Below are 22696 nucleotides of genomic sequence, written 5' to 3' on the forward strand. Positions count from 1 at the left end.
AATGGGCATATTAAGTGGTAAAAGGGGATTCAAAAGTGGCTAAATGGTGTTGAAGTGGCAGAAATAGGTGGAAATTTGGTGAAATGGGATGAAAATTGATATAAACTGGCAAGAAAGGGTTAGCTGAGGCAGAAATAGTCAGAAACTGCAAAATGGGCTTGTAAAATGTGGCATAAAAAGTGGTAAAAGGGGTTAATATTGGCACCAGTGTGTCAACAGAACCAACGATAGGCAGAGACTTGCAAGACTTTGTTTAAAAGTGGCAAAAACAGGCAGGAAAAAAAAGTGGTGGAAAGGGTTTAAAATGGACAAAAATGGGATTTAAGTTGAAAAAATGTCTTAAAATTGTAAAAAAAAAAATGGTGGGAAAAAGTGATAAAAATGTGTTAAAATTTGGCAAATTTGGTGTAAAGTGGCAACAGTGTAATTCAAAAATGTTCTTAGTTTTTTTAAAGGCATCTGGAGACCCCCCTCAGTGTACTCGCGACCCCAAATGGGTTCCCGACCCTTAGGATGAGAACCCCTGTTTGATCAAATAAAAATAACAGTCATCCAAATGTTACCAGAAGAATGCCAGCTTAAAACAAAAGTGTCATTCCTTCTTGATGCAAATGATGAAACATTTTCCCTGAATTAGATCGGTAACATCTCCACTGTTACAGAAATGTGTGATATGTTCTACATTTTCTTTACATTCATGGCAGGAAAGCTATCAGAACCTAGACATTCATAAATCCTCTCAGTATCCCTGATTTCACCCTTTGTTTTATTTCCCTGAAGGAAGCCAGCCTCTCCTGATAATTCACCAGCAAACAAACAATCACCAGTGAAACCGAGAGTGTGTTAGTGTGTCTTTTCTGAGAAGGTAATGAGCGAGGAATAGACGCTGCTGATTTGAAAGGAGCGTTTCAGATTTTGGAGAAACGCGCTCGACGCTGACGGCTGCTTGTGCGTCTTGGAGAGGGCAGGGACGCTGGAGACGCGCAACGGCGGCAGCAGCGAGCGGAGCGCAGTCTGTTTGGAGCCATTCAACACTCGGAGCGCTGACTGTCTGAGCGGATTGAGGATTACAAACCGACCACCTCCACCTCCCCAAAATCCAGACAGCCGAGATGGACATCCTGGTCGGGTGTGTGATCAGCAGAGGAAGCGTCGGATGAGTGAGAGTGGAGATGTTTCTTTGAACACGGACTGTGGGTGTGTGCGCGTGAGGCTCGCCGTTACCTTCGGACTGCACTCGCCAACTTCCCCCTCTTTTCATCGCGTCATGTCTGTAACAGAGCGATGGGCAAGTTTGACGACAACGAGAGGATAATCCTCAACGTCGGGGGCACCAGGCACGAGACCTACAAGAGCACCCTGAAGACCCTGCCGGGGACGCGCCTGGCTCTGCTCGCCTCCGACTCGGACATCGACTCGGTGCTGGATCAGCTGCAACAAGTCCCGGGCTTCATCGAGTACAACGCGCGGACCAACGAGTACTTCTTCGACCGCCACCCGGGAGTCTTCGCCTACGTGCTCAACTATTACCGAACCGGGAAGCTGCACTGCCCGGCGGATGTGTGCGGGCCGCTGTTCGAGGAGGAGCTCTCCTTCTGGGGCATCGATGAGACGGACGTGGAGCCGTGCTGCTGGATGACTTACCGCCAGCACCGGGACGCGGAAGAAGCTCTGGACGTGTTTGAGCTCAACGTGGACACCGGGGACGATGATGACGAGATAGGGAAGAGGCTCGGGATTGAGGATGTGGCTGCAGACGGGAATGTGAGCCAGTGGAGGAAGTGGCAACCTGTGGTCTGGAATCTATTCGAGGATCCGTACTCCTCCAGGGCGGCGCGGGTAAGAGCGCAGCGCTGCGTCTGGAGCTCTCCAAACACGCACAATAACCCCACTCTATACCTCACATCCCAGCTCCCCTCCATTCACAGGAACACACTCTGCAACATACATTTATCAGCAACATGTCTGAGCCCCACATCTTCTTTAATGGGGAAAGAAAGTCATTGATAAGTTGGTATAAAGTTGCAAACATCTGATTTCCTTTACAACAGATTCCACTGCCAGTTGATCACTTTCCGCCCACCATCGTATTCGATATTATATCCTATCTTTTAAGTCTCTACTGGAGACTAATTTTGACTCATTTCATTACCTAGCACTTGTGTAAGAGCAGAATGAATACACACATGCTGTCACCATGAAATAACAGTACATAAGAACATAGGTGTTAGCTAGGGCTGGACCTAAAACCATGTCTTGGGATTCTAAGCTTGTATGGCGTCACATGCTATAGCCCTGCATCCTTATAGTTCTACAAAGAAACGGCAATGGTTGTCAAAATAAGAGAACTGTAACCTCTTTTATGATTCTAATAAAAATCAACCCATAATGGCACAAAAATAGGAACCCTAGACACCAAATGTCAGGCAAGTTTTACATTTAAAACTTCAAAAAATAAAGTTAAGTGGTTGTACACTTTATAAATGTTACAAATATGCTGCCAATACAAATTGTTTTCAAGATAAAATTGATGTGTGTCCATGTAAGTTAGGGGTTAAGATGATGGTATAGTTAAGCCTATATTGTATAAGTTAATGTCAGCAATTCACAGGTTAACTGTTGCATATCAGCATCATAGCACTGTAAGCAGATGTTAGCTTAAACTATCAGAATTGCAAGATACTAGCAGGATTGGCAGATAATAGCTTAAATGATCAGTATTTGGAGATATTAGCTTAGACTATCAGCATTGCTAGATACAAGCTTAAACTATCAGTAGCCTACTGGCAGATATTAGCTGATGCTTTACCTATCAGCTTTGAAAGATACTAGCCTAAACCATCAGTGTTGGTAGATTTTAGCTTAAACTGTCAGTACTGGAAGATGCTAGCCTTAGCGATCAGTATTAGCAAATATTGACCGAAACTGTCAGTATCAGAAGATACTAGCTTAAACTATCAATACTGGTAGATATTGACCTAAACTGTCAGTATTGGAAGATACTAGCCTTAACTATCAATATTGGCAGATACTGGCAAAAACTATTGTTCTTGGTAGATATTAACTTAAACTAGTGCTATTTTGGTATTGGCTGATACTGGCTTAAACTACCTGTAATAGCAAATATTAGCTTCAACTAGCTATTGGTTATGGCCAATGTGCGAAATACCCGGCCTTAATCGGGGGGTCCACCCTAACTAGTGCTCCAGTTTCAGGCTGAAGTCTTACACAACATGCAGTATACAGGACCACAAGTAATGCATACATGCACATTAAACACACATCACCCAGTCTAGCATCATTATCAATAAAGCTGCACACAGCTGCAGGACCACAGAACAACTCTGCTCTGTGACCAAATAGGACACTGGCGTGTCCCTCTCGTGCGGGCGCATGCTCACACATACACACACATACGTGCACATATGAACCCAGCCAACCGACGTATGGTGAAATATATATTTTAATATGAAGCACAGCAGGTCTATCACAATCAGTTAATTAAGTCTGGGTTTAATAAATGCTTTTTTGGAGACCCCAACTCACTGGTAGATGTGCTAGCGGCTGCCTCGCCAGAATTAGCTCGGGATGTCTCTGCTCCATCTTCATCACTGTTTCAGTTTAGTCTTTTAGATGTGAATCCAAAGTTTTCAAGCAAAGAACTTTGCTTTCTCTTTGACATATTACGCTGAATTTAAGCACACTGAGTCCACAATTTCAGGAGAGTAACCAAAGCGGTAAGAAATACACAAGCTGTATGGCAGGGTTACGCGAGGTCATTGTTGCTGAGCATTTGAAACAGCGCCCCCCATGTTTGGAAGCTTTATTAGGGACATTATTCTTCCGTATTCTTATATGTGAATAAATTCTTTACAATAAACTTAATTAAAACAAACATAACGTGCTTTCAAATGGCATTTGTAGTGACAATAGCAAGTGAAAAAATGACATTATAAATACTTCTCAAGAGACCCCCCAAAAATTTTGCAGTTGAGGGTTTCAAAGGGTCTCTTGTGTCAATTAAGGGGTCCCAGACCCCCCTAGACCCCCCATATTTCGCACAGTGGTTATGGCAGATATTAGCCTAATTTTTTTTTTTTGGTAAACATAGGCTTAAACTATCAGTACTTACAGAAATTGGCTAAAATGATTGATGTTGTCAGATATTAGCTTCAGCTATTGGAATTGGCAGATATTAGCTTGACTCATTGGCATCTGCATAAGCTTGAAATATCAGTATTGGAAGATACAAACTTAAACTATCATTATTGGCAAATACTAGCTAAAACTATTGGTAATAGTTAATATTCGCTTATAACTATGGACATCGTTATATACAAGTCTGAACCACCTGTTTTTGCAAATATTAGTTTGAATTATTAGTATTGGCAGATATTGGCTTAGACTCTTGGAATTGGCAGATATTGGCTTAGACTCTTGGTATTGGCAGATCTTGTCGTAGACTCTTGGTATTGGCGGATATTGACTTAGACTCTCAGTATTAGCAAATATTGGCTTAGACTCTCAGTATTAGCAAATATTGGCTTAGACTCTCAGTATTAGCAAATATTGGCTTAGACTCTTGGTACTGGCAGATACCGGCTTAGACTCTCAGTATTAGTAAATATTGGCTTAGACTCTTGGCATTGGCAGATATTGGCTTAGACTCTTGGTATTGGCAGATATTGGCTTAGACTCCTGGTATTGGCAAATATTGGCTTAGACTCTTGGTATTGGCAGATATTGGCTTAGACTCTTGGTATTGGCAGATATTGGCTTAGACTCCTGGTATTGGCAGATATTGGCTTAGACTCTTGGCATTGGCAGATATTGGCTTAGACTCTTGGTATTGGCAGATATTGGCTTAGACTCCTGGTATTGGCAGATATTGGCTTAGACTCTTGGTATTGGCAGATATTGGCCTAGACTCTTGGTATTGGCAGATATTGGCTTAGACTCTCGGTATTGGCAGATATTGGCCTAGACTCTTGGTATTGGCAGATATTGGCTTAGACTCTCGGTATTGGCAGATAGTGCCATAGACTCTAGGTATTGGCAGATATTGGCTTAGACTCTTGGTATTGGCAGATATTGGCTTAGACTCCTGGTATTGGCAGATATTGGCTTAGACTCTTGGTATTGGCAGATATTGGCCTAGACTCTTGGTATTGGCAGATATTGGCCTAGACTCTTGGTATTGGCAGATATTGGCTTAGACTCTCGGTATTGGCAGATATTGGCTTAGACTCTTGGTATTGGCAGATATTGGCTTAGACTCTTGGTATTGGCAGATATTGGCCTAGACTCTTGGTATTGGCAGATATTGGCCTAGACTCTTGGTATTGGCAGATACTGGCTTAAACTCTCGGTTTTGGCAGATACTGGCCTAAACTTTAAGATTATATCATAAATCAAACCATAGTTAAACTTCCATCCTCTGCTTCTTATAAGGCTTGAATTAAGTTTGAAGGGTTTTAGCCATAACTTTGTTTATATATTGGTATCAATACTGGCAAAAACAGTCAGGGAATATCAGATATCAGAAAGAATAGTTTCTCTTCATTCCTGTTTAACTAAAAAATAGCTCACTATTGGGTGTTTAGGGCTTCTTATTCTCCTGCTGTGACAACCATGTGTTATTTCTTTACAGTTAGAAATATGGAGGTGTGCATCTTGCATTTGAATTCTGCTTGAAACCTTCAAGATATGACTTTTGGTCCATTTTTCCCTTCCGGTATATGTAAATAATAATTTCTGTGACTAATTTCAACACCAAGCATTTTTTTATTGCCTTATTTGGAAACACATCACCCTGAAAAAATAGCACATTATTCCACTTGTCACAAGCAAACAAGGTGTTAACACTCAGCCAGGATGGATATTCATAGCAGCAGTGTATTTTAGGTGTGTAGGCCTGTGCCAAACAGAGGCTCTATCCTACATTTGTTGCACTCTGACGTGGTTTATTTTAGATGTGCTTCCTATACGTCTGTGTTACTCTGGCTTTCCAGTAAAAAGGGATTTTTTTCTTAATGGGTTCCAGCTCCAAGAATGATGTTTTCAACAGTCACAGCATGCTTGTCATCCAATTAGTTCTCATTTAAGGCTCCTTTCTCCTCTAAACTGCATTGCAGAATCTTTCTATTCTATATTTAACACAACGGAGATGAATTGGACTCTTGGGAATATGTTTAGAGACTGGTAGGCTTTTCTTTTTCACACTTTTGTTAAACACCTAGACACAGGGATGATAAATATGTTAGAAAGTGCAGGTCATATAAATGCATGAAGACCTGGCGCTTTTGGTTGGATTTAGAAAAGTTAATGTCATATGTACACGTCAAAGAATTCTTCATAAAATCATCTTTCTTTTTCCATCCTGGCTGTCAGTCAAGGACAGACTCTGCAAAGCTTCCCCACGGCTGCTGTTGAATTCTGGGTAATATTTGAACAGAAGCAGCTCCTTTTTCAAAGAATCTATATCTTCCATGACGTCGAACTCCTCCTTCAGCGTCATTTTCTTTGAATTCTGATTAACTGACAGGGAACTGATCCCTCAGTGACAGGCTGAAGTGTTACTGAGTAAATGGCTGCTGGCTGTGTTAATATGTTGTATAAATGGAGAGTAATGGTCATGCATATTTCTTCTCACTTCAGCTTAAATGTTTCATTAGGAAATCTAGAAAAGTCAGATGATGAACTTTGAAATTTTAGCTGGCAGTAAGTCAAGTAAATGCTGTGGCAATGCTGATTGGGTGTGGTCAGATATGACATCACATCTAAGTTTCCACCACTAGAGGGCGGTGTTATTTGATTAGATTTATACTGTGTCTGAAACCACACACACTGCCTGGCCAAAAAAAAGTCACCACCTGGATTTAACTAAGCAAATAGGTACGAGCCTCCTATTGGATAATTACTGCATGGGCGATTATCTTTCAGCTGGCAACAAGTTATTTAAGCCCAGCTGATGCAATGAGTAACTTCTCATTTCTTAAACAACCATGTCAAAAGACACATCCTGTGGTCGTGGAAAAGATGTTAGTCTGTTTAAGAAGGGTCAAATCATTGGCATGCATCAAGCAGAGAAAACGTCTATGGAGATTGCAGAAACTACTAAAATTGGGTTAAGAACTGTCCAGTGCATTATTAAAAACTGGAAGGATAGTGGGGAACCATCGTCTTCCAGGAAGAAATGTGGTCAGAAAACAATCCTAAATGATTGTGATCGGTGATCACTTAAACATTTGGTCAAATCAAATCAAAGAAAAACAACAGTAGAACTCAGGGACATGTTTAATAGTGAAAGTAAGAGCATTTCCACACGCACAATGTGAAGGGAACTCAAGGGATTGGGACTGAACAGCTGTGTAGCCTTAAGAAAACCACTAACTGGAAAAAAAGGCTTCAGTTTGCTAGGGAGCATAAAGATTGGACTCTGGAGAAATGGAAGAAGGTCATGTGGTCTGATGAGTCCAGATTTACCCTGTTCTAGAGTGATGGGTGCATCAGGGTAAGAAGAGAGGCAGGTGAAGTGATGCACCCACCATGCCTAGTGCCTACTGTACAAGCCTGTGGGGGCAGTGCTATGATCTGGGGTTGCTGCAGTTGGTCAGGTCTAGGTTCAGCAACATTATGTGTCCAAAGAATGAGGTCAGCTGACTACCTGAATATACTGAATGACCAGGTTATTCCATCAATGGAGACCACAGAGTCCAGACCTTAACCCCATTGAGAATCTTTGGGATGTGCTGGAGAAGGCTTTGCGCAGTGGCCAGACTCTCCCATCATCAATACAAGATCTTGGTGAAAAATTATTGCATATTGGATGGAAATAAATCTTGTGACATTGCAGAAGCTTATCGAAACAATGCCACAGCGAATGCGTGCTGTAATCAAAGCTAAAGGCGATCCAACGAAATATTAGAGTGAGTGACCTTTTTTGGTGGCAACTTTTTTTTTCTTTTTTTGGCCAGTGTAGTTTGACACTAGGGGTGTAATGGTATCTTTATTCATTCTGGACCTTCAGTTGGGACGTCACAATTCAATGCACAGAGTTACATGACAAATACGTCTAAATGGTGAAAAAAATGCAAACACAGCCTCCACAAGGTATCCACACCCTAATCCAGGTGGCAATAATGCCCATAACTGTTTTCGAAGTAATGCAGGCCTTACTCCCAGTGACTTTTCATGCAACTTCAAAGTCGCAGACAAAATTCAGAAGTGGAATGAAATCAAGAGAGTCTTGCTAAAGTTGCAGCATGCTTCCTTGATCTCAGTGTTAGGTGTTCATAAAACTCTGACCGGGCAGTTTTAAGACAGCCTTTCTTCAATCTTGTGTTTAGAAATAAAACCCGTCTTTTTCTAAGCCTGATTTATGATTCTACATCATAGTTGGAGTGCCTATAAAAAGCCCCCCCCCAGCCCCCACCCTTGAATGTTTTATCATTTTACTGATGTTGTAAATAATTCAGCTTTTTTGACCAAAAAAAAAAACTCTTTACTGTCAAAAACTGATTCCTACAAAGTGATGTCAATTGAGCATAAATATGTTAGGTCAAATAAGTTACTGCATAAATTTTCACCCCCTTCAAGTCAGTATTTAGTAGATGCACCTCTGGCTGCAATCACAGCACTGAGTCTGTGTGGATAGGTCTTGATCAGGCTTGCACATCTGGAAACTGCAGTTTTACTCCATTCTTCTTTGCAAAACTGCTCAAGCTCTGCCAGGTTGCATGGGGATCAGGCCTCAACAGCCCTTTTTAAGTCCAGCCACAAATTCTCTATTTGATCGAGTTCTGGGCTTTGACTCGGCTACTTCTCTACCATTTCTCTGTATTATTTGCTGTGTGCAAATAAAGGGTCATTGCCTTACTGGGAAATAAATCTTCTCCCGAGCCATAGATCTCTTGCAGACTAAATAAGATTGTCCTATATGATTTTCCTATATTCTATTACGTTCATTTTACTCTCTACCTTTACAAGCCTTCCAGGACTGGCTTCTGAGAAGCACCCCCACAGCATGATGCTGCTACCAGCATGATTCACAGTGGGGGTGGTGTATTTGTGGTGATGTGCAGTGTTTGGTGTCCACCGAACATCGCGTCTTGTCTGATGGCCAAAAAGCACCATTTTTGACTACAAAACTTTCTTCCCCTTGACCATGGAGTCAGCCACATGCCTGCTGGTGATCTTCAGTCGAGATTTGATAGGAGTTTTCTTCAGTAGTGGCTAGCACCAATTATCTGGACCTATGTTGAATCAGGCCAGTCACTTTAAAGGGGGTGGATATGTATGCATTGATTTGTTTTACATTACATATTTTTATTCAGTTGATCTTACTTTGAAGAAATCTGTTGACCATGACCGGTTTATGAAATCAACAGAATGGTAAAACTTCCAAGGGGCTGAATACGCTTTGCAGGCACTGTGCTCCAGAGGATCATGTAGCCCTGGACCTGATGCAGCTACTAGACTCCATGCAGAAGCATAAACCTCTGAGTTAGAACACGGTATGCTGATGATAAAGGGTTTGTAGGCCATGTGATAGTGTGTGGTTTCGGACACAGCCTTAGTTTGACTCTGATGCTATTAATGCGTCAAACCAGTGATCTATTTTATGCAGTTATTGACCATTAATCTACTTAATCTTCTCTAATACTACTGTAAGCAGCACAGGTTCCCTTCATTCACTGATTTGGCATTTCTCCTACATTACTGCACTCATAGCGGGCAAACATTAGTTACTGCTATGGTTTATCAGGTAAGATCATTCTTACTCAAAGTCTTTTTCTAAGCTGTGAAATCCAGCAGACCTTTTTTCATACCACCCTCAGCAAGAAAGAGAGCAAAGTATTATTGGCAACAGAAACAACACGAGGTTCATTTCTGCTGTGGTTACATCATTCCTCCTCTTCATTGTCTACAGGTCGCTGTTTGAACATAACTACGTGGACTTTTATATGAGATTTAGATGTTTGAGGAAGGGAAGCAGTGTTCAGAGATTATGACTCCACATCTTATGGTTTATTTTTGTGAGGTTGATGGGATTTGAGACACATATTCACAGCTACAGTGCAGTAAATTTGTCCAATAGCGGTTGGTTAAAAAGCTGTAAATATCAGTGTAGAGAAGCATGAATTTCCCCTTTTATTGCACTTATTCAATCAGCATGATTTCAAATGAATGAATTTCATGTTGAAACACATTTGATGTCTGGAACACAAAACATTTAGGAAGAAAAGAGGCGATGTTGAGCCACTCAGAGGACAAGATTCAAGGTTTTGGTTGTCTTAATTAGTACTCATGGAGGTCGATTTGTTGTGCACCCTGAGATTGAATGCTCAAGAGATAAACCAACTCATTACAGCAAGATAAGTATTAAGTTTAAAGGAAATTCAGACAAAATACATTGAAACAAAATGACATGTTTTCATTGTAGGTCATGAAAAAGTGATTACGCTGGCACAGACTTAGAGACATGTGCCCAAGAGACTTCAATTTGAATACTCAACTTTGTATATTCGTATACATTCAAGTTCAGTGGCACAAGTAACATCAGTTACTAACTAAGACGGATGACCTTATCTTCTAACAAAGTTCCTGTGTTGACTTTTCACGTTGGCTGTTAAAAATTAACCGAGCATTCATGCAAGATGCATGACTGGTAGGGGGAGTTTATGAGACACGGGATCTGTGAGCTCTGTCTGCTCTGGGATAGTAAAATTAGATTTGCATGTTTTTATTTTAAAATCATGATTAGACAGAATAAACAAAGGAAAATTTTCCTTGTTGTAACAATGCTTTTCGGCAATAATTCTTCAACCATTGGGAAGGCTGTTTATTTCTCTTTCCAATGGTGCCATATTTTTAAGGAACATGCATTTGTGGGATGAGCAGCAGAGCTGAGTATTTGGGTTGTGCCTATGAAAGATTTGCGAAATCTTCTCTGCTGTTGCTATTGATACCTGATTGGCACCTGTTTTGTTCAGCGATGAGTCAAGATTGTGCCTATGGCAATTGGACCGTAGGGTCAAAGTGAGGAGGAGATGCTGAGAACGCTATGCTGATTGCCATACCAGCAGATGGTGTGGGGCGGCATCTCCCTCACTGGAAAAGCAAGACTTGTCATCATTGGAGGTAATCTCAATGCAGAGAGATATCAAGATGAGATTCTGCAACCACTGGCAATCCCATATCTCCATAGTCTGGGACCAAACTCTTTCCTCCAAGATGGCAACGATCGCCCCAGCAGAGCAGGGTTTATCAGAGACTACCTCCAGAATCTGGGAGTGGAGAGGATGAAATGGCCTGCCAGCAGTCCTGACCTCAACCCCATTGAACACTTGTGGGATCAGCGATAAGCATGGGCGTGCCAGAGTGACCAACACAACCACATTGGCTGACTTGCAACAAATGCAGATTGAAGAATTGAATGCCATCCCACAGCAGTGCGTTACCAGGCTGGTGACCAGCATGAGGAGAAGGTCCCAGGCTGTTCTGGCTGTATATGGTTCTTCCTCACGCTACTGAGGCTCCTGTTTGTTAAATTAATTTCCGATGCTCTCCCACATGGATGGATACATTTATGACAATACCTAATGGATACAATAAAATTAGTTCAAAAGCAAGCTATGGCAGCATGAATCTGTATATGAGGGTACAGCAAGCTTTAAGCTATAAAGGAGGTGGCTGGGGTGGAGGAGGGTATGCTTTGCCAGCAGCAGCAGAGTGGTACATTAGCAACAATGCAAGCAGGGATAAGTGAGAGGCACACCATATTTAAATACACCACTGTGTTGAGAGAAAAAGATGTGATTGGCTGTGGGACCTGGGAGGCGATAATTGGGATCAGCTGGCCGTCAGCTGAGCGTATATCTACCGTGTCCCATATGAACTAACACTGAGCCTCATAAATTGTTAAATTTCCGATATATTTTATTTCTTCAGACTCCAATCATCCAAGAATAATCTGTTTGGCACTAGTAGAGGAGATTTTGCTTTTTTTTAAACTCTGCTACTCATCCCACAAATTCATGTTCTTTACAAATGTGGCACCATTTAAAAGTGTAATAAACAGGCATTCCTACTGTATATGATCTATTGCTAAGAATCATTGTTACAACAAGGAAATAATCAACCAAACACATCATTACCTTACTTTTTATGCTAAGTTTAGATAGTTTATACATTGAACCTTTCTCAAGAAAAAGAGTTTGTAGGCTTTTTATGTTTGATTGTCATCAGTTTAAATTGATCAGTTATTCAGTGGGTCCTGCAGAGCTTTTCTAAGATGCTGATAAATGTTGGCTGATCATGATTGGCTTCTGTTCAATTGGGACATCTGTAGTCTACATAGACAAAAGGAATTTGAAGATATGATGCTACTTTAAGGTGGATGTATGGCATTTAAGAGTGAAAGTATCTACATATTTTAGGTTTGGCCTGTCAGTATCTTCTGCTGCCTGTTTTTAGAGTCTGTCTCCAGTCCTGATCTTTAACAGAGGTAGACAGGCTGGTCTGGAGGTGTCTGTGTGTGTTAAAGTGTGTGTGGTGAGCGTGGTATTGGCATTGACCTTGCCTTGTATCAATTATCCTTCCTTTCACTCACCTCCTATGATCCATTAGGAAACTTTCAGCCAGGATGACAGCAGTGATGTATACTTTGTAATACTTTTATAGTGTTAGACTTAAACTTAATGCAATAAAACAGATACGTGTGGAGTTGTGATTAGATTACTCCTGTGCCACCAGAGCTTTAAAGTTGACCACACTGTGCTCATCGATCGGCTTTTCCTCGTACTCTTCCACCAGATTTCCCCGCTAATTTCCTGGTGATGTTTTTGGCTTGTAGCCGGCGTGACGGTGGAACTAGCAGGGAGGAATCAGAGGTAAATATTGAGTTAGTATCGCTGGCAGAAGGCAGTCGATGAAGCTGAATGCTTGTGTTTACAACACGCATACTTCTGTCTCTCTGTACCGACTCGCCCCCAGTGTGCACACAGAAATGAAGTCACGCCACATTTCCTGCCACCGGTGCCATGCACGAGCATCTGTTTCTATAAGTGCCTCACTGTTGTCTGCATGAGAAGCTTGGTCCCTGATGGCCAGGATGCTCCACCTGCAGCCATGTTGTCATGGCGGCAGCACGCAGAAATGCTGCACTTAAATGTTTTTTTATTTAAGCTCTTTTTGATAAAACAAATCCAAAACAGAGAGAGAGAGAGAGAGAGTCTGGGTGTGTGCATGAGAGCGGGAGAGGGGATGTGTTACGTGTGAGTCTTAAAGCAGTCCCTGGAGGGCACTAATCCGCCCCCTGACAAGGCGTTAGCAGAGAGTAATGTGGAATTATCCTCCATGGAAATGAAAGGTGTGATTTCAGCATGCTAACCTGTGCCAGTAGAAAGCTCAGTCCTCTTACACGCTCACCTTTGACACTGACAGAGCAGAAGAGACAGTATTAACTGTAAAGTGGTCTTTAACTGCAGAAATGACATTAAACTCAGAGCAGCGGGGTGAATAAGAGGAAAGATGGATGGATCATCAAAATCTGAACAGTTGTAACCAGGAAATCAGTCACCCACTTTACAATGGCCCTAAATGATGATATCAGACTCACTATGTCATGTTTAAGATACCGTAACAAGCAAGAGGTCATCAACTGGTGGCTGGTGGGCCACATCAGGCCTCCCAGAGCTTCACATCTGGCCATCAGAAGATTATAAGAAGGAAAAAAATTGTTGTTTTTTCTTTAAATCCCTTTGGCAATAAACGAACCCTAAAACACTGAAGGGAGTGGATGGATACAAAAAAAGGGCGCTGACAAGCCAACACCATGTGGAGGGGTTGGTGTATTTAACAGCTGATTTATCATTAATTTGAAATGAGAAATTCAAAAACAAGCTGCTTCCCAATTACTGTTTTAAAAGAGGGAAAAATAAAAACGGTTATTTTTTTCATCTTTTTGTTTTGTGTTCTGATCAAAGGACTGGACACTGGTGATTTAACATTCTTTTTCTCAGGACACCTGCACCAGGTCACCCAGAAAGGAGAAAAAGAATGCTACATCACCCGTACTCCATTCTTTGATCTTTTCTCCAGAACACAAAAAGCAATAATATCAAAATTTTTTTTTTTTACTTGTTTTTGAAAGGTGATAAAAACAACAACATAACACAGAAGCAAACAGACATAAAACAGAGAAAAAAAAACCTTTTGCCCCTCCAGCCATTCAGATTAAACTGAAATAAAAGGAAAACAAAACAATAACAACAAAAATATAAAACATTATCTCATTGTTTTATATTTCTATCACCACATTTTTCTGAGTTAGTCATTTTGTCCATCACTGTGTTTGATGCTGATATTCTGTGCCATGATTGATAAAGATGGCCAATTGAATTTTAATTTGACTTGAGAAATCAGAGGAAGAAACACAAGTTTCCCGAATTACTGTTTTAAAAGAGGAAAACAAAACATAGAAAAAAACTGCCTTTGCCCTTTTTGTGGCAGTTCATATTAAACTGATAATCAAGGTTTTGCATTTCTCCTTTCATGTTTTCCTTTTTTCATTTTTGAAAAGAGTTGAAAATGAAAAACAGTTTGTTTTTTTATCTTATTGTTTTTGTGTTCTGATCAAAATAGGAAGATCAAATAAAGTTACACCAGTGATGTGACATTCTTTTCTCCTATCTGGGTGACCTGGTGCAAGTGTCCTTTTAAAAGAATGTTACATCACCAGTGTTCTGATCTGTGGGCAATTCTGTTTTGTTGTTTTTGACAGAAAACAGAAAACAATACTTAATCTCTTTTTTCGGTTTTGGTCACAAAAAATTTAAAATTAAAATATGGGACCATTTTTTTCCCAATTCCGTTAGTTTCTTTTCTTGATCAATGAAATACTAGAGGACAAGGAAAATTGTGAACCATTGGGAGAAGTGAACATTTCAAAATAAAAGCCCTCATGTCAAAATTTAAGCCTTTATAGCAATTCAGTGTGTTTTACAGTATAATAATAGGCCTATTTGCTCTGTACAATATATTTAAATAATGTCAGTGGTAAAAGTGCTGGTGATGTAATGGACTATATTGATGTCAGGAGGAAAAATAAATTAATATGAATAAATAAGCCTGACTGTTTGAGGTATTGATACATACACACAGCAGAAATCAAATTTTCAATTAATGATGGTATTGTTTAACGGAGAGGTTAATTTATTTTTGTATCTATGAGACAAATAAGTAAATAACTAAATGACTGATTAGTTAAAAAAAAAAAAAAAAACCTGTGCACATGGATAGATACCCCAAGCAGTCCAGGCTTATTCTTTCATATAAATTTTAGGGCTGTCAATAGATTAGAATTTTTAATCATGATTAATCTCACAACTTCCATAGTTAACACGCGATTAATCGCAAATTAATCGCACTGTGCTCTATCTGTCCTTAAAGAGCCAAACAGGAAAATTTAAATCCCTTATCAACATTAGTGGGGAAAATGCTTTCTTTATGCAAATGTTTGTTCATGGCAACAACAGAAAACTAATTATTATTAAAAAATTCTCTAGATACTGAATGCTACAAAAATATGCTGAGAGTATAACATGCCCAACAAACCACAACAGATGGAGATGCTGACCTTAATGTAACATTACTGAATAATATTACAATTCAGTGTCAAACTTCAGACTTGTTGAAGTTAAAAAAAATGAAAATATGCTGAACAGGACAACATATTAATGCAACTATGACATCAGTATAATATTAATAACATTTTCCTCAACTATTAATTTTTTTTTTTTACTTTTACTCTTAAATCTATCTAAAGCACTTTGAAAGCACTTTATAAATACATTTATTATTGTTATTATTATTATTAAAGTACACAGACTTGATGTAAAAATATTGGCACAGGCAGGTCTACTGGTATGTAGGGATAAAGTCTGAATTCAGGACTTTCCCCTTTAAATGGAGTACTTTTAAGGAGTTGTAAGAGGACTTAACCATGTCTTCATTCTTCAGATAATTGAAAGCTACAGATTTATTCTCAATCAGTTTCTTTCTTCATAAATAAAGAGGACCCACAGTCCAATTATGCTTGTTTGCTTATATTATGATCACCTGTAACACCTCTGCTCCTCTCACACACACCAGCCTCTCCTACTCCTCCACATGGTATAGCTGTATATTCACCAGCTTCAGACCGTCTCCTATATGGACTGCAGAATCTTTGCAACTTTTGCAGCATCTTGATTGACAGTTTTTAAAATTTTTTTTTACTTATTTGTACAGATCCAGATGAATTTTTTGTGCACTTTCAATTTCAAGCTGGAGCTGAGTGGGGATGGGAGAGGGGTAAACAGACCTTTAGGAGACGTGATCAGACCAGTAAACTGTCAGTATTATGGGGCAGCGCCGTTATGGAGCCGGTGCATAGCATAAAAACATAAATAAATCATAGGGGCCCCAAAGTACGTCGGATCACTGTGACAACACCCCGTTTACCATACTGCTACTCCATTCCTGCCTGCAGAGTTTGTCCGAGCATCTCCGTTGTAAACAATCCAGCATGGTCTGCCTTTGGCTAGGGGGGCGGCTCTCTGCTTTTGCGGTGTGCTCAGCTAGCAAGCGGTCCGGGGTATTTCAGTCTCTACGAACTCCAGGTGAATGCACGTACGTTAACCGTGCGACAAAAAAAATAGTGGCGTTAAAAGTAATTTGAGTTAATGTGATATTATCGAGTTAACTTTGACAGCCCCAATAAATTTTTTTTTCTTCTAATATTAATGTAGTCAATTAAATCACCAGTACTTTCACCACTGACATTTTAGTACATTATTTAGACCAAATAGACCTATTATTATACTGTAACACAGTGGATGGCTATGTAGGCTAAAATTTTGACATTAGGGCTTTTATTTTGAAATGTTCACCTTCTCCATTGGGTCACATAAATGTATTTTTTCACAAGTATTTCATTAAACAAGAAAACTAAATAACAGTATTGAAAAAAATTGGAACCATTTCATGAAATTACACCAACCTTCGCTACATGGTGTTGGCTTATAGCACTCCAAAATAAGCTTTTTAAATAGCAGTAGCTCATTCATTGAGTCACTCCAGACAAAACTGCCTCAGTCTTCATTGTTTTAGAGCTAGTTTACTTCCATAGCGATTTAAAGAAAATACACTTTTTTTCCTCCTTATAAACTTCAAGGGGCTGGAGGGGAATCTCTAGGGGCCCGGATGTGGCCCTCAGGCGGCCAGTTGATGACCTTCGCTATAGATCATTAAAAAAGACAGAGAGTGTATCATTGAAAAATGCATCATACAGAAGATCCTGGAGGATCAAAAATTTTGCAAACCTTATTTCCCATTAAAAAATAACAACCTCCATACCAACAGCTTCTCTAACAGCTTAATAACAGACGTCAGATCTGTGACTGTCATCGGTTTCTCGAGGTGAGCTAAAAAACCCAAAAGACTCATCTCTCCTTTTAAGCAGCTCATCTATGAGTGTGCATGTGCCAGCAGTGAGTGTTAGCAGGCGTGTTTCTCTGCACTCCCCACGCTGTTTCTATTGTTGTAGTCATCCTGTTCTCTCCTCACTCTCAGCGCTGCCTCTCTAATCTGCACGCAGTGTCGGTGTGTTGGTCTGTCTGTGTGAGATACACTCAGAGTTTCCTCTATGTTTATGATCCTGCAGAGGGAAATACTGAGAATATATATGGCTGTTTTCTGTCTATGTGTAGGTGTTTGTGTTCTCCAATGTGTTAACCTGTTTGTTTGTCCCTCTCATGTCTCTGTAGTTGGCCATTGCTGGATTTGGATGGTAACAAAAAAGATAAATAAATAAAATAACACCCACCACCTTCCTCATTTCCCATGTCTGCGCTCTGAGACGGAGGTTTAACTGATGCCTGACTCTGTAGCCCCCCCCCTCCCCATCCCCTACACCTCGCCCTCACCCACGCATCCCCCCCATCCTCCCATGAACCCATCTGAGACTGCAGCTTGCTTTCTTCCACTTAAGAGGTTAAAAACCCAAACCGTCTGGGTGCCGCCTGCCGCACGCCTGAAGATACCAAAGCCAGGCTGCACGCTCAGCCTGCCTGTTGTCATGGAAACATCATCGCTCATCACCACGGCCTGTTTTCATTCAGATCCGTCCGGTCTGTGAAACTGATTGATTTCAGAAACCTGCTCGACCATGAACCCTTACTGCTTAGTAACCCCTTGCGTGCTAGCTTGTTAGTTTTGAGGCAGCAATGCAAAAATAAAGGTGTTAGAGTGTCAGTGACACGTTTGATCCATGCATGTCTCTACCTACTTTCTTTTTCAGATGTGACACATTAGGGCTGGGAAATATGTCAAGATGTATCAGGATATGTTGATTTAAAAATGCTCTGTAAAAATACCGCTGACAACAAAAACCACAAACTTTAATATGCTTAGAGCTGATGGAATACATTTATAGAATGTTTGGAGCCATAATGGTTCATTAATAAAGTCGCAAGATGAAGCAGTGTTAGAGCATACTGTATGCATCATATCATAGAGGATACATGCATTCAGGTAGAGATGAACATAATCTAAACCACACTTCTTCCTCTTGTTTTAACCTCAAAAGAAAATTAAGACCTTAAATTTCAAGAATAAATCTTCTTCCAGGTTGTAGTTCTCTTGCAGACTTAATAAGACCTTCTTCCTGGGTTGTCCAAGATTCCGAAGCATTCATTATACCCTCTACCTTTACAAGCCTTCCAGGGAAGCATCCCCACAGCATGATGCTGCCACCCCTGTGCTTCACAATAGGGATCGTGTGGTCTCATCAGACCAAAGAGATTTCTTCCACTCAGCCTTGGAGTCTCCCACATGCCATTTGGCAAACTCTAGTCAAGATTTGATGTCAGTTTTCTTCAACAGAGGCTGTCTCTTTGCCTCTCTCCCATAAAGCTTTGACTGGTGAAGAACCCAGGCAACAGCTGTTACAGCAGAGTCTCTCTCACTAGCCTACTTCTTGCATGGTCGCTCAGTTTGTGAGGACAGCCTGATCCGGGCAGATTTACACATGTGCCATATTCCTTCTATTTCTTGCTAATGGATTTAACTGAACTCCAGGGAATGTCCAGTGCCTCGGAATTTTTTTTGTATCCATCCCCTGACTTTTACTTTTCAACAATTTTTTTCTCTGAGTTGCTTGGAGTGTTCTTTTGTCTTTGTGGTCTAATGGTAGCCAGGAATACTGATTAACCAGGTGTATTATATATATATATATATATATATATATAGTGTTTTTTTTGGTCTAAAAAGTCAAATTACATTGACCAAGATTGATTCATAAAATCAATTAAAGGGTAAAACACCAGAGTGAGTGAATACTTTTTATAATCACTGTAAATAAAAGCCTGGGCGCATTGATCTGAATTTATATGCTGCACTCCACAGATAAGCCGTAGTAAAATGAAGCAAATGGGTCACTGAAATCCAGAGAAATAGCTGATCTAAACCTTCCCTCTAACCCAAAACTTCAAAGTTAATTCATATCCATCAACCGATCAAAGCTGGATGACGTGTGCCTTCAGGCTCTGCTTTAAGTACTTCATGTGAGGTCCATATTAATGTCTGCTGTTTAAAATAAAATCAGGGCCCTCTGTGTCTTTTGTAAACTGTGTGGATCTCAGTTTGTCAGGTACTTGTTTTTAGATTATCAAATAATGCAGAAAAAAATCATAAACACAGTGTAATAGTGTTTATTTCCATTATTCGGCTGGACTTTAGTGATGTCTGAATTATTTTATGTTTGATTAAACACAAACTGTACTCACCTTGAGAGGGGTCTGGCAGCAGACTGTACATGCCTGACGGCCGCTCTCACAGACCGCTAATTTGAAACGCATCATCTCTGAGAAAGAAAGTGCCATAATTTGCCAGTACAGTGCATTTCAAGTTTAAGATTTTTTTAACTTCAACTTTATTCATATACAAAGTCTTGCAGTTACAAACCTAAAATAACTTGATTGCAAACATTAGTGAATAAGACATTTCATAGATAAAACAGAGAAAATGTTCAGGGGTCCAACACGGTTTTAAAATATGTGTGGACCCATAGTAGAAGTACTTACAGGAACTAACATAGTTACGCTAGCTACGCAACGTTACTACATAAGCCAGTGAAGGTAAGTATAACCAATGTGAGCTTCAGCAAATGTAGCTAAAACTAGCATAGCTACATAACTGCTTTGTTAGCTTATCTTTAGTCATGCTAGCTATGTTGCTCTGTTATCTATAGCTAGGTTAGCTTTAGCAATGTGAGCTTTGGCCCACATAGCTAAAGCTTACATTGCTGCGCTAACTTAGCTATGCAGATAACATAGATATATAGCTTATGAAGCTGCTTTGTGAGCTTAGCTGTAGCTACATTAGCCATGTAACTATGTAGCTTTGTTCTCTTTAGCTAAGTTAGCTTTAGCACAAGAACTTTAGCAAACATGACTAAAGCTAGCATGGCTGTGTAGATAACGTAGCTCGTAGCTTGCATAGCTGCTTTGTTAGCTTATCTTTAGTCATGCTAGCCATGTTGCTCTGTTATCTATAGCTAGGTTAGCTTTAGCAGTGTGAGCTTAAGCACACATAGCTAAGGCTCACATTGCTGTGCTAACTTAGCTATGCAGATAACATAGATATGTAGCTTATGAAGCTGCTTTGTGAGCTTAGCTGTAGCTACCTTAGTCATGTAACTATGTAGCTTTGTTGTCTTTAGCTAAGTTAGCTTTAGCACAAGAACTTTAGCAAACATGGCTAAAGCTAGCATGGATATGTAGATAACGTAGCTCATAGCTTGCATAGCTGGTTTATTAGCTTATCTTTCATTATGTTTGCTATGTTGCTCTGTTATCTATAGACAAGTTTGCCTTACCAACGTGGGCTTTTGCAAATGTAGCTAAAGCTCAGATTGTTACACTTATTTAGCTATGAAAATAACATGGATTCATAGCATATGTAGCTGCTTTGTGAGCTTAGCTTTAGCTACATTAACCATGCAGCTATGTAGCTCTGTTGTCTTTATCTTAGTTAGCTTTAGCGCAAGAAATTTAGCAAATGTGGCTAACTCTAGCGTGGCTATGTAGATAACATTGCTCGTAGGTAACATAGCTGCTTTGTTAGCTTATCTTTAGTTATGTTAGCTATGTTGCTCTGTTATCTATAGTCAAGTTTGCTGTATCAGTGTGGGCTTTAGCAAATGTAGATAAAGCTCTTATTGCTACGCTAATTTAGCTATGCAGATAACATGGATACAACGCTTATGTAGCTGCTTTTCTAAGAGTTAGCTATCTTAGCAATGTAGCTATGTAGCTCTGTTATTTATAGCTATACTGGCTTTCACAATAGTTGAAGTTATTTTAGCTACGCAGATAACATAGATACGTAGCTGCTTTGTAAGCTTAGCTTTAGCTCTGTTAGCTATGTAGCTCTGCTATCTTAATAGCTTACGTAGCTAACAGAGCTACAGGAGTTCCACTGGCTGTGTTAGAATGTTTTCATTGAGGATGAGCTTTTTTCTGTAAGCCAACTATTTACTTGACTTTGCAGGTCAGGTTTTTGACTCTTAAGGTTTAGTACCGTAACCCTTACCTTAAACCTTACTCTTTCCCTATAATAGGGGTTAAATCTGATTTTATTTTGAAAGTTTTGCTTGTATTTCCGTTGCGAGGAATACGGCGTCTCAGATGAACGGTCTGTGTGAGTGGCCGTCAGAAACGAATGGTCTGCAGACTGTATGGCAATTTTTGACAATTCCCCAATATTTATAGTTTGCTTTTTACCAGAATCAAATCAAAATGCAAAATTCTGGTATTTTGACAACCATTTAATTCCCCAAAAATTACAGTGTTATAATGTCATTTAGCAGATGCTTTTATCCAAAGTGACGTACATTTGAGAGCAAGAACAACACAAGCAAAGATCTAGACAAGAAGAAACAACACTAGTAGGTGCCACAAAGCGCTTTAGGTCCAGTTGGCTGCAGGTGCTACCATGCAGTGTAAAAGGCAAAACATTATCATTTTCCACCATTCTTCTGAAAAATAGCGATATGATTGCCCACCCTGACACATGTTAATTCTACACTCCAGCTTCTTTACATTTTTCTCCTATCTAGCAGAATCTCGGCTCCTTCTAACGGGCTGTTGAATCATATTGTGCCGAGTGTAAGGTTGTAGGAGGCCGGGAAATGCAGCTGATCCGCCTCAAACAGACGGCGAGGCTGGGCTGAGTAAATAAAGTCTGACGTGTAAACAGCAGCAGACCTGACGCTGGGTAGGAGATCAGGGCAAATGGCTGCCTAGGCGTGGGCGGTGACGGCACGCCACTGGGTATGTTTGTAGCCACTGCCAGTCACGTTAATATACCCCGCCAATCATCATCTGACACCGCTTTGGTTCACTGTAATAGCTCGGAGTACGTGAGGAGTGCAGGTATTTTAATAATCAGAGAGGTTAGGATGAGGGAGACTCTCACTATAACAGCTGTGGTTCTGTTAAAGGTGTGAGATGTCTGCTTTTTTTAATCATTCTGTGCTGTGTTTGTTGCTAGGCGCCCAACACTTTGGCTCACATGCTCTGCAGTTTGCATTCATCACCTGTTGGTTGTACAATCTGTGACATCTTTGTCTCTAATAGTACACTTGGTTTAG

General features: G+C 40.3%; 1 protein-coding gene across 3 annotated transcripts in view; it reads left to right on the plus strand.

The window, feature by feature from the left end:
* The first annotated feature begins 896 nt into the window (after positions 1-896).
* Positions 897-22696, plus strand: part of kcnc2 (potassium voltage-gated channel, Shaw-related subfamily, member 2) — a 161246-nt gene continuing 139446 nt past the window's right edge. For all 3 annotated transcript variants that reach the window (XM_041780286.1, XM_041780287.1, XM_041780285.1), the window contains exon 1: positions 897-1839. In XM_041780286.1, coding sequence (XP_041636220.1) covers positions 1285-1839 — 555 coding nt within the window. In that variant the 5' untranslated portion in view covers positions 897-1284. The remainder of the gene's footprint in view (positions 1840-22696) is intronic.

The sequence above is a fragment of the Cheilinus undulatus genome, linkage group 23, assembly GCF_018320785.1.
Source record: "Cheilinus undulatus linkage group 23, ASM1832078v1, whole genome shotgun sequence".
Taxonomy (NCBI): Eukaryota; Metazoa; Chordata; class Actinopteri; order Labriformes; family Labridae; genus Cheilinus; species Cheilinus undulatus.